Here is a 13063-nt window from a genome sequence, read left to right on the forward strand (position 1 = left end):
AAACGCTCTTACCTCTCTCTAAACTTACCAAAAAATTACCCGCAATAAAATCCCAAAGGCTATTTATTAAAATAGGGTCGGGTTATAAAAAAACCAGAATTTGCACAGCCGCGGCATATGGGGTGGCGCGTGGGGTGGTGCAGTAGTGAAAATGCATCTAGAAACGAAATTTTGAAGTGTTATGGAAATCCCCACAGGCGTGCCGCATGGGGCGCCGCGGTAGTGTAGAATTCTTCCAGCGTTTGGTAATTTGGTCATAACGTTTTGTAGGAGTGTCCAAATAATGAATAGTTTGAAGCGTTAGAGTCTAGACTCAAAGATCTCTGATTTGATAGGTTGTTCATCACATAAATCCTGATATATATGTATATATACTCATCCAAAGTTTTATATTATGCGTACTCATTTGAAACTTTAGTCTATCATGAAAATTTTCAACTTGCCTTGGACTTAGGCCCCACATCACTTATAATATGCCTCGTACACTTATTATCGTATCCAATTGATATCCATCATATTAATAGCCCTCGTCTACATAAAAACTAATATAATTAGCACACATCAACTTTCTTAATAGCGCTTAAGTACTTCAAAATTTTTCGGGGTGCTACATTCTCCCCCACTCAGGATCATTCATCCTCGAATGAGAAGTAGAGTCAACCCCAACACTGAACATAGCTTAACTATTTTCTCACACATCTCAATCTCCCAATTGTTTGACTATCTCTCAAATTTTCTAGAAATTTTGGTAGAGTTTCCCTTGTAACTGGACTTATCCACCTGCCAGAGAACCCCAAAAACACATACTAACAACATATATATAATCCACTGACGTAGCATAACACCAAAAAAACACCAACCATGGCCTCATAAATAACATATAACTAGAAAGGAACACCTTTAACATCCATTGTACAAGTGATACACAATTCATAGGCGAGAAAGATTACATACCTATTCAAACAAATAAGGATACTGCTTCTTCATCTCTTCCTCGGCCTCCCAAGTAGCTTCTTCAACCTGTTGATTTTGCCACAACAGTTTTACGGAGGCAATTTCTTTGTTTCTCAGTTTTCAAACTTGCCTATCAAGAATGGCAACTGGAATTTCTTCATAGGTCAGTTCCTCATTAACCTCAATAGTCTCAACTGGCACAATAAGCGATGGATCTCCGATTACCTTCTTCAACATAGACACATGAAATACCGGATGCACTAATGACATCTCAGGTGGTAGGTCCAACTTGTACGCCACCTGGCTAATCCTCTGAATGAATCTGTACGGTCTGACATACCTCGAGCTCAATTTCCCTTTCCTTCCAAACTGCATTATACCATTCATGGGGGAAACCTTCAAGAATACCCAATCATCTTCTTTGAACTCTAAGTCTATGCGACGAACATCCGAATAGGATTTGTGATGACTCTGAGCAGTTTTCAACTGCTCCTTAATGATCTTAACCTTTTTCATAGCCTAATGCATGAGGTCTGGTCCTATCAACTCAGCTTCCCCAATCTCGAACTACCCAATAGGAGATCTACATCTCCTACCATATAATGCCTCAAATGGTTCCATATGAATACTATCATGAAAGCTGTTGTATAAGCAAACTCTATGAGTGGCAAATGATCATTCCATCTACCCTTGAAGTCAAGAACACAAGCACGCAACATATCCTCAAGCGTCTGAATAGTCCTCTCTGCCTGCCTGCCGGTCTGTGGATGGAAGGTTCTGCTAACATTCAATCGAGTACCCAAACCTTGATGAAATTTCTTACTGAACCCCTTGATCGGAAATGATAGAAACTGGAGTGCCATCCAGCCAGACTATTTTCTTGATATACAACTGAGCATACTGTTCCGTTGTGTCGGTAGATTTAACTGGCAAGAAGTGTGCTGATTTCGCGAGTAGATCCACAATCAGCCAAATTGAGTCAAACTTGCGTAGAGTACGCGGTAATCCTACCACAAAATCCATATTAATCATTTCCTACTTCCACATTGGAATTTCTATATTCTGTGCCAACCCACCACGCCGTTGGTGTTTGGCCTTTACTTACTGACAATTCGTACATCTTGCCACAAAGTCCGCCACATTCCTTTTCATGTCATTCTACCAATAGACTTCCTTGAGATCATGATAGATCTTTGTAGAATCTGGGTGCACGAAATACCTAGAAGTGTGAGCCTCAGTCATGATTCTTTCCCGGAGTCCATCTACATTTGGAACACACAACCGTCCCTGGTACCTTAGTGTACCGTCATCCATGCCAAGAGTAAAAGCCATAGTTTTATGTTTAAGAATCCCCTCCTTCAGTTGTACCAACAATGGAACGTCGTATTGCTTCTCTTTGATTTCCACAACAAGCAATGATTCAACCCTATTTTGCACAATTACCCCTCTTTCATTAGAGCCTGCAAGACAAACTCCCAAACTAGCTAACTAGTGAACCTCCCTGGCCAACGACCTTTGATATGTCTCCAAGTGAGCCAAACAACACATAGATTTCCGGCTAAGAGCATCCGCCACAACATTGGCTTTCCCCGGGTGATATAGAATATCGATGTCGTAATCCTTGAGTAACTCAAGCCATCTTCTCTACCTCAGATTCAACTCCTTTTGTTTGAAAATATATAGAAGACTCTTGTGGTGCGTGAATACATCCATATGGACCCCATACAAATAATGATGCCAAATCTTCAATGCAAAAACCACCGCCGCAAGTTCTAAGTCATGTGTTGGATAAGTCTTTTCATGATTCTTGAGTTGCCTAGAAGCATAAGCTATAACCTTGCCGTGTTGCATTAACACACACCCAAGTCTAATCCTTGAAGCATCGCAATATACCACAAACCCATTTATACCCTCTGGCAGGGTCAACACTGGCGCCACAGTCAATCTTGATTCTAACTCCTGGAAGCTCCTTTCACAAGCATCAAACCATTGGAACTTAACCGGTTTCTGAGTCAATTTAGTCAACGGAGAGGCAAGAGTAGAGATCCCCTCTACAAACTTCTTGTAATACCCTACTAAGCCCAAGAAACTGCAAATCTCGATTGGCGTTGTATGTCTAGGACAATTCTTCATCGCTATAATATTTTGAGGGTCAACCTTAATCCCTTCTATGGAGACAACATGACCCAAGAATGTGACAGATTCGAGCCAAAATTCACATTTTGAAAATTTCGCGTACAATTGGTGCTGATGAAGAATCTACAAAACTACCCTGAGATAATCGGCATGGTCCTTTCGACCTCGTGAATACACAAGAATATCGTCAATGAACAGTATCACAAAGGAATCGAGAAAAGGCTTGAAAACCCGATTCATAAGATCCATGAAAGCTGTCGGGGCATTGGTTAGCCCAAAAGACATTACCAGAAATTCAAAGTGCCCATACCGGGTCCTGAATGCTGTTTTCAGAATATTCTGGTACCTGTTTTCAATTCGTGATACCCGGATCGAAAATCTATTTTGGAGAAGTACCTAGCACCCTGTAACTGATCAAACGAATCATCTATTATTGGTAATGGGTACTTGTTTTTGATTGTGACTTTGTTGAGTTGCCGATAGTCAATAAACATCCTCAATGATAAATCTTTCTTCCTCACAAAGAGAACCGGTGCGCCCCATGGTGACACACTCGGTCGGATGAAACCCTTCACTAACAAATCCTTCAATTGTTCCTTTAGTTCCTTCAATTCTGTTGGTGCCATCCTGTAGGGTAGAATATATATAGGCTGCGTGCCTCGCATCACATCAATCCCAAAATCAATCTCCCTGTCTGGCGAAATCCCAGGGAGCTCATCAGGAAAGACCTCCAGAAATACATTCACAACTAGGAACGACTCAAGTGTAGGTGCCTCAGCATCGGCGTCCGTAACCCAGACCAAATGATAGATACACCCATTATTAATCATCTTCGTGGCCTTAAGGTAAGAAATAAACATACCTTTTGGCATCACATTATCCCCCTTCTACTCAACTGGCTCATTTGGAAATTCAAACCTCACAGGTCTAGTTCGGCAATCGAGTTTGGAAAAACATGAATAAAGCCAACCCATTCCCATAATTACATCAAATTCGACCATCCCCAAGTCAATGAGATTGGTCACGGTGTCCCGACCATGTACCGTGACAACTCAACCCCTATAATCCCGTGCGGCCACAATAGACTAGCCAACCGGAGTAGATACAGAGAACGGCTTAGGAAGCTGTTCCGGTTCTATCCCAAATTCCATAGCAACATAAGGGGTAACATAGGATAAGGTGGAACCGGGATCAATAAGATCATATACATCATGAGATTGGACAGTCAATATACTTGTGACAATATCTGGTGAAGCCTCTACACTCTGGAGACCACTCATTGTATAAAAATGGCTGGGTCCTCCCGAACTCTGTGCACCATCCCTAGATGCACCATGCCCTACTGAGGCTGGAGTACCCCGAGCTGGAGGGGGTGCTGAAGATGTAGCAACTACAGAACTGGATGGTTGTGCTGTGCCCCTGCCCGCACCCTGGCGGGATGAATGACACTCCCTGTGAATATGACCCCTCAATCCGTACCCGTAACATATGGGTAGGTCCATGTAATAGATCCTCAAGTGCATCTTCCCACACCTAGGGCATGGGGACCTCCGCTGCTGCTGGAATCTCCCTCCTGATCGGCCCTGCTAGTGGGGTCCCATGCTGCCATGATTGGGCTTGAAATGACTCCCATGCTACTGAATGGGCCCTGCTGGCGGTGCAGTGGCTGAAGACTGAGAAAAAGACTGGGATGGCCCCGATGACCCTCCCTTAAAAGCTAATCTTCCCCCACCAAATGACTCCCCAAAGTTGCCCGCGGAGCGGGCCTTGCTGCTACCCTCTCGCTCCGTTCTGTTCTTTAACTTACGGTTCTCTTTAGCTTGAGAAAAAGCTACCATCTTCCCATAGTTCATATCAGAATTCAAGGCAGCTGTAGCGACCTCATTGATAACCAAGGGGCTGCACGAAACGACGCACTCTAGCCTCCATAGTTGGCAACATGTGAATAGCATATTTTGACAGGCGCGCAAACTCCAAGTGATACTCCCACACACTCTTACTACCTTGTTTAAGGTTCTCAAATAGTCCATGAAAGCGTCAGCAAACTCACTCCACCTCGCTGGAGGGCTCCTCTCCTCCCGAGAGTCCTCCCATAACTCAAACCAAGAATAGGCCACCCCTTTCAGGCGGTAGGCAGCTAAATCCATTCCTTCCGTCTCAGTAGCACGCATAACCCGTAGAGTCTCATGCATCTCATCAATGAAGTCCTGTGGGTCCTCTTCGAGATTAGCACCTGTGAACCCCGGAGGATCAAACTGAAGAAACATGTTCACCCTAAAACCAATAGATTCCTTTTGTTGGTTAGAAGAAGTGGGTGCAACAATTGACCTCTGGGCCTGAGAAGCCACTATCTGTGTCAGCATCTGGATGGCTTCCCTAAGATCCCCGTCAGAAATACCAGAACCGGAAACTAGGGCTGTTGATACCCAATTTTCCCCTCATATTTTCTAAAAATGCATATATACTTTCAACATGGAATATTTGCATCATCATTTAGTTTACAAACCTATACCAACATTTTGTATAATTTTTCATAATTTTTAGAGCTTTTAAATTGATTACTTGAATAATTATTAATTACTCCTTCAAAGTATTTGATGATGACTTAACTACTTAAAGTTACTATTTTTCGCACCTATAATACATGTTTCAAATATTTTACTTCATTTTATGTAATTACATAAATATTGTTAAGCTATTTGCGTAATTTTGCAGTAATAGCCTATATCTGTACAGAAATGCTCTTTATTTATATTACTTGTGTTAAAATAGCATTTTATATTTTTATAATACAAAGTTATTATTGTTAAGCATTTCAGTGTATAAATAATATTTTTACTTATTTGTCAATCATTTTTATAAATTATTTTCATGTTTTAAATAATAACCTATCTTTAAACTAATTTTCTGAACCAAATTGGCCCAATATCTTTAGCCCAACTCCCCAAGACCAAACGACCCCTTAGTTATAATCCGGTCAGGACCCGGTCCGCGACCCGCCCGGTTCTCCTCTAATCTTGACCGTTGATCTCAAATGATCAACTAACCCTAGCCATTCCCTTGTTTTAATTAACTACCCATCACCAAAACCCTAACCCCATTTCCTAAACCCGCCGCCCCTAAACTCTCTCATCTCTCTTATTCTCTGATTAAACCCAGACGTCGTAACCCTTAATCCTCTCCGATTCCGACTCAAACATGGAATCAATCCATGATCTACTTACCTATTTTGTGATACTTTATCATTATACGCATGTTTACGGTGTTACTTCGTTGTTTCCCGATGTTACTTAGTTCTTGCCCTATTTTTGGCAAGAACTACTTCTCAAGAACAGACCGATTTACTTTGATTCTGTAAGGATCTGGATGATCTTTCATCTATATGCATGTTATATTGAACGATTCTTGCATTATTAGTTCGATTCAAGTCGTCAGTCCCAACTAGGGTTTGAGACTTTCCTTTTTTTTTTTCCTTTACCGATTTTCGATTGATTGATACTTTTCTTTTTCCGTGTTTGACTATTATTTTCTTATTTTCTACTTTATTTTGCAATAAATCTTACTTTAAATGATTTTTGGTATGATATTTTCCTTATTCTCTGTTTAATCTTCTGTATTCCTTTATATTTAGTATTATTTGCGTGATAGTTGTTAATCCCGGTTGATTTACTGAACCCCTTTATTCACGCCCTAAAAATAACCGATTCTAATTGACTCAAGTATATCTTTCCTTAATTGTGATTGAATAATTTATTTTCCATGTTTACTTGGTTTATTTCTACACTATATAAACCCCTCCCCTAAAACCCCTTGGAGGGACCTCGGAATCTCCTAATCACTGCTACTATTCTCCTCATTTCACTTACTCATTCACTCTATTACACTCGAATATTCTGTGAAAGTCTGGGCCGGCTGAAAGCCAAGGCTATTATACGACCTCCTTCGGTGCAAGCACTGCTCGGAGCCCTTCTCGAGGCTCTTGTGAACTATGAAGCATCATAGATCGAGGGTTCTTGCTATTAAGCTCTTTACTATCCTTCTGTTCGTATAAATTTTGCTACTGGTTAGTGCTTTAACCCCTGCAATGTTAATTTTCTTTCGTTCCTTCTGCATGCTTATATGTGTTTGAATTACATGAGTAGGGTTTAGTTTGTGAATCCCTGATATACCCCTATTATGATAATGCTCGATACTCTTTTGTCATCATATGATAGTTGAATGCTTGAGATAGTTTACTGCTTTGTCCTTAGTTTGTGTTAGGCTGGACTACATTTCTATGTTGGTTCTTTTTGTTTTCTTATGGAATCAGTCCTGTACCTCTAGCATCTGAATATGTTTCAGTTTTGAGTTTCAATGCGTGCCTATTTTGATCTAAATCTGACTGTTGCGACTATATGTTGTTAGTTATAGAGTTTCTTCATACCTTGCTTTGGATACTACTACAACTCTATGGAAATCTCCCTCTATGAATCATTTAGTGCTGAGTTTTGTGTCTGATTGACTGTTCTTTATGTACTAGCCACAACTATATAGAACACTGCTTTAAGGTTCACTCTAAACATGTTTTCCTTAGCATCACTTAGTATATTAAGATAAACATTCATTCTGCTTCAACTATGATCTTGCTCCCATGCTAATATATTTTTCCAGTCTGTTTTTAATGTCTTGCCTTTTCAGTGTTTATCATAATGTCTAAATACTGATTAGTATGACCCTAAGATGCATGCTTAGCTTAATCCAAACTTCTTAGGTCTCAATTGGTTTAATGTCATGAATGATAATCTATGTATATCTTGCAAACTTGTTGCTTCCCCAATTTCTTTCAATATGAGACTATCTATGTGGTGCTTTGCTGTCTTGCTAAACTTGCTGGCCTGTTTGATTAGTTGCTCTGTATGCTTAACTTGGTGTAGTACTTAATTTATGTCACTCTATCACTATCCGCTCTCCTTATTTACCACTCATGCTATTCTGAATTCTCATTTTTAGCCGGCTGAAAGCCAAGGCTATCTAGGTTCTGTTGTCGACCTCCCTAGTGTGAGCACTGCTCGGGGTCCAATTGAGACTCTTGTGAACTCTGACACACTAGGGCTTGGTCCTTAGTCACTCCCTCTACCTCCAAAACTGTTCCTACTATTCCATTTCCCCTTGTCATGTACTGTGTGTCTAAATTTGGTTATTTCAAGTGGCGTAACACTTGGTGTTGTGGTTATGTAAATTGGTTTGGATCCTTCTATGGACCCTTGAGTCATGTATTGAACGCGACTCTCTGTTGAAGGCCTGGGTATGCTGTAGGAGATGTTGAAGGCCCAGGCAATGCTGGGTATTTATTTGAGCCTACTGCGGGCATGTTCACTGTTATGTGACATTGCTATTTTACTCACTATTGGGTATGTAATAATATTTGTATAAACAATTGGGGTTGATAGTAAAAAGGAATGGGGTAGATTTAATATTCATATGCGATGAGTAGATAACAAGACTATAGGACATAATGATGTGTTTGCTATATGTGTCGTTCACTCTCTATGTACACTATTAGAAATCATGCCATTAGGAAAATCACACACTCACACAACTTGTATGCTATCAAAGCATAAGTGCTTTATTTATCCCATGTCTACTGCTATGTGTCCCTAGACAGCATGCCTATAGGAAATAAATGCCAATAATTGTCCTTCAATTTGCATAACTGTACCATGTTCATTAGATATCATGCCTATAGGATTTTAATTATTTAATTCGCTATTGCACCTAAAAATACATGCCTATAGGAGCTAAATATAAAAAATCGGTTCCAATCACCAATCTTTAAAAATCCTGCCGATAGGGTATTACTACTAGCTCTAAAATGTTGATACTGGACTCTTCAAACATTGTTTACTGCTTAGCCACACCACTATTATAAAGCATGAGAAAATTCTGAGTATTTCCAATAATATTTACTGTCCCTTACTGTGTAAACCACTTATAGATCATGCTATAGGTTTTATTAACTTACAATACGTAATCTCAATAAACAACTTAGCAGTATCAGATACTCTCAAACTGGTAATTTAGAAATCATAGGTCTAAAGTGGCGCCCTGCATCTGGAACAGTTTGCACATTTGGATCAGATCATATGGAAACCATGTATATAGAGCTTAATGACTTCAATCTTCTTCAATTCTGAAACTGTCTAATGCCTAACATAAAAATCTGGTTGCGTGCATTTGCTGTCTAACTGCGGAGGCTAACTTGAGCCTTTTAACTGTCCTTAAGTGCAGTCCTATTTATTTTGACTTGTCGCCTAGTTTTAATATTTTGGAGCAGCCTAAGACAAGTCCAGAACCACCCAAAAATAGAGGTCCAAATGCCTCCTGAACCATAGGCATGTGACAGGTAGCACACGCATAAGGCACGATTTAAAATTAACTAGTGCGCTTTAGGTAATAACTTAAAGATAGTAATCGGGTAGCAGGAGATGATAGTATGTGCCCGTTGAATAATACGAGTAACACCCCATCTTGAGGGAGTTACGAAGTATTATTTATGTTGCATGGGGTAATCCTTTAGGCTAAAAAACTTAGGACCCCCCATCTTATTCCCTTTTTATATTTGAATCAAGTGTTTGTATTTCTTCAAAGCCTTTTAATAATAAAATTTCTCAAACTTCTTGCTTTCTTTATCTTTATCCGACTAATTCATATAATTCAAGTTTAGCCGGGACCCACAGTTGTGGATCTCAAAGAGTGCCTAACAACTTCTCTTCGAGGTAATTTCGAGCCCTTACCCGATCTCTGGTGATACAAACTAGTCAAACCTGATTCATATGAGAATAGGTGCCCTAACGCACCTTATTCCATTAGGTGGCGACTCTCCTCTTTTAATGCCTCCTTTAAAAGAGTTGTCACATGTCAAAACCCGATTTTCGAGATAGAAAAATGGGGGCGCGACGGCATGGTGACTCTGCTGGGGATATACACTTAGGCTCTTACCATAATGAACTTGGGTTATATGGATTAGTTTTCTCTATTATAAATGCACATTCCTTTTCCATCTTTATTTGTTAGATTTTCTATAACACGCACATCCCTTTCCCGTTCACCTTTACTTATCTAAAACCATTATAACATGTACGACCGTTCCCTTCTCCTTCATTATGTGCTTAAATTTGTTATGACATGCATATCCCTTTCTATATCTGCCTTTAGTTGCTCTAACTGCTATTTATTAGCTATATCATGTGTCTCCCCCCCTACTCCCTCGCTCACTTTATTATATTCCTTATGTTCCACAAACTAACTTCTTCTTTTGTATTTCTTTTTACGTCCTTTATGTTTTATCTTAATACAACGTTTATTGCTTTCACATATTTATCATGCAAATACTTGGCAATGTGTTACTATCTTTGCATAAAGCATGCTCCACATCATATTTCACTCGTGCCCAACTAATACCATAGCGCCACTTGATGAGCGTCCGTGCTCTTTCCAAAATTATCCTTTTAATTTGGAAAGGCTTATTTGCGGTAAAACTAGTCGATCAGCGGTGCAGTCGATGGTTATGTGCCTTTCCCTCTCAAGTTGTCCACTTGAGGGTATAGGTCTAGACCCTTCTAGAAACCTCACTCCAATATCAACTGTGCATGCATCATGTCAAACCTAGTATGGATTAGGACGTTGTCCACGTGATAATCTACTAAGATAAGCCTTGTCCAAAGTCCACCGGGATTTCCATAATCTCAATGGACACCATCACGTTATGTGCATTACTTGGAGAAAACATGCAGATATGTTGATCATTAATGTGTAAATAGTCAGACCCGGAGGGGAAGGGGCTAACTCTGTTTGTTTTGCAAAAAATGAGGCACAGAGTCCCCAGGTTCAGCATGGTTCAAAATATCCCACCTTTGCTGCTTGATTGGTGGAAGAACCTCTCACCTAGTGACCAGAATCATGTGAAAAGGGTCCTCAAAAATTTACCTTCCTTATTGAACATCCGACCAAATAACGCGTTGATTGAGGACGCCACTATGTTTTGGGATGAGAAAAGAGCTGTCTTTTGCTTTGGTAATGTAGAGATGACCCCTCTCTAAGAGGAAATAGGAGGTTTAGCTAGGCTACCATGGGATAGTCCGGGTTTATTAGTACTAGAAAATCAAACTCCCCACGATTTTTTGAAAATGATGGGTTTCAAGAAGAATGATGAATTACTTTGTCTGAGGGAGTCATACATACCATTTGAATTCCTTTATGGACGTTATGGGTATAGCAAGTCATATCGCCTTCATCGTGATGAACTTACCATTACTTCTTTGGGCTGGACACACCACCGAGTTTTTGTGTTCATTGTCTGTTTCTTGGGGTTGCTGATATTTCCGATGAAAGGGGGGGAGGATCCACACTCGTTTAGCCATGGTCGCTAGGACTCTAATAGAAGGAATTGAAGGACAAACTTACACTATCATCTCTATGATCTTGGCTGAAATGTACCGAGCTCTAGATCGATGCAAGCAGGGATATGGGCATTTCGAGGGCTGTAATCTGTTGCTACAGGTTTTGTTATTAGAACATTTCCAGAGAGGTGAATATCGTCAGGAACTTCTGCGATGACCATTGAATGACTACATAGCCTACCATCATCCAAAAAGAATGACATTTATCCTAGATAGGTTCGCGCAACCTGGGAATGCTGTGAGCTGGGTGCGTTTCTTCAGCAATTTGACTGATGAAAGGGTACATTGGATGTTTGAATGGTTCCCTAGTAGCGAGTTCATCATTAGGTCAAGAGAAACCACTCATTTAGTGCTGATCGGGTTAGGAGGAATTTATCCTTATGCTCCTATAAGAGTAATGAGGTAAGTGGAAAGTAAGTAGGTTATACCTCGGGTTTCCAACATGGTCCAGTATAAAGCAGAATTTAAAGGAAACATCATTATGTTCAAGTTCGAGGCGCAGCATATGTGGAATCAAAAGGTCATTGTAGAGAAAGACACTATCGAGCCAGACAGGTACCATGCCAACCATATATACTTCTATCTGTCGTGGTTGGTCGATTATATAGCGGGAGATATCAAACCAGGGATTAATTTGGACAATAGGGTTATCGATGATGTTGCTGAAGCACAAGTCAAGTATAGGGTGCTGCGCAAAAGGGTTTTCGAGTCTGAAGCTAGACATTTGGAACAACACAAAGTGGATATGAAAGCTATCGGCGAATGGAAAGAAATTGCTACTAAATCAACAGGAAGATTGGAATATTTGGAGCAAGGGTTAATGGAACTCGAAGGGAAGATGAGGAAGAGGCTATCAGATTGTCAAAATACGGAAGGCAGTGAGGGAGGGAACCTAGCAAGGGCTTACCTACTATTGGACATGCGCGACCTGGGGAACTTGATTGATGAATCCAAGAGGGCCAAGCATGGAGAAGGTCCCTTCGGGGCAAAATATATTAGGAAATGATGTTCTTTACTGCTTTTTAGCTTAATTTTAGATTTAGAATGTTATAGGGCAAATGCCATTAGTGACTTTCTTATTATTGTCATTTTTGTAAGGATTTGATCCATTTTCGCATTAATGAAATGACACAATTATTGGAATCCATTTTCTCCAAGTCTATATGTCGCTTAGGCCTACCTCCGGCACAATGAGGTCCCCCAAATTAGGACGCGAATTTATTTACTGATTCTGTAACACATGTTCAATATTTCAAGCATTCTTTTAATATCCCTTACTGACTTGGTTACCTTTTTGTTTTTTTTCTTTGTTTATTCTCATTCCCCAAAGGCTGGTTTGTGGATACTTGAATCATCCGCATATCATACTAGATCTATAGGTCCTCCACCTCCTCCTCCACCAAGTGATCCCAAAGGCAAAAGCAAAGGGAAATAAAAAATGGACGATTTAAGCGGTATCAGAAAGGACAACGCAGAGAACGTTGAAACCTCGGACGGCTAGAATACTCCAGCACAGAACGAATTGGTCCTACGCC

At 40.3% G+C, this 13063-nt stretch overlaps 1 protein-coding gene across 1 annotated transcript; it reads right to left on the reverse strand.

The window, feature by feature from the left end:
• Window positions 1-1074: 1074 nt before the first annotated feature.
• LOC138897265 (uncharacterized) lies at window positions 1075-1470 on the reverse strand. Its single transcript, XM_070183227.1, has one exon. The coding sequence runs from the start codon at window positions 1468-1470 to the stop codon at window positions 1075-1077; it is 396 nt and encodes a 131-aa protein (XP_070039328.1).
• Between the last annotated feature and the right edge of the window lie 11593 nt (window positions 1471-13063).

The sequence above is a fragment of the Nicotiana tomentosiformis genome, chromosome 8 (genome assembly GCF_000390325.3).
Source record: "Nicotiana tomentosiformis chromosome 8, ASM39032v3, whole genome shotgun sequence".
NCBI lineage: Eukaryota > Viridiplantae > Streptophyta > Magnoliopsida > Solanales > Solanaceae > Nicotiana > Nicotiana tomentosiformis.

Bases quoted from the DNA above. Each gene is read 5' to 3' on its own strand.
- LOC138897265 (XM_070183227.1), bottom strand. From the start codon at position 1,470: ATGAAAAAGGTTAAGATCATTAAGGAGCAGTTGAAAACTGCTCAGAGT.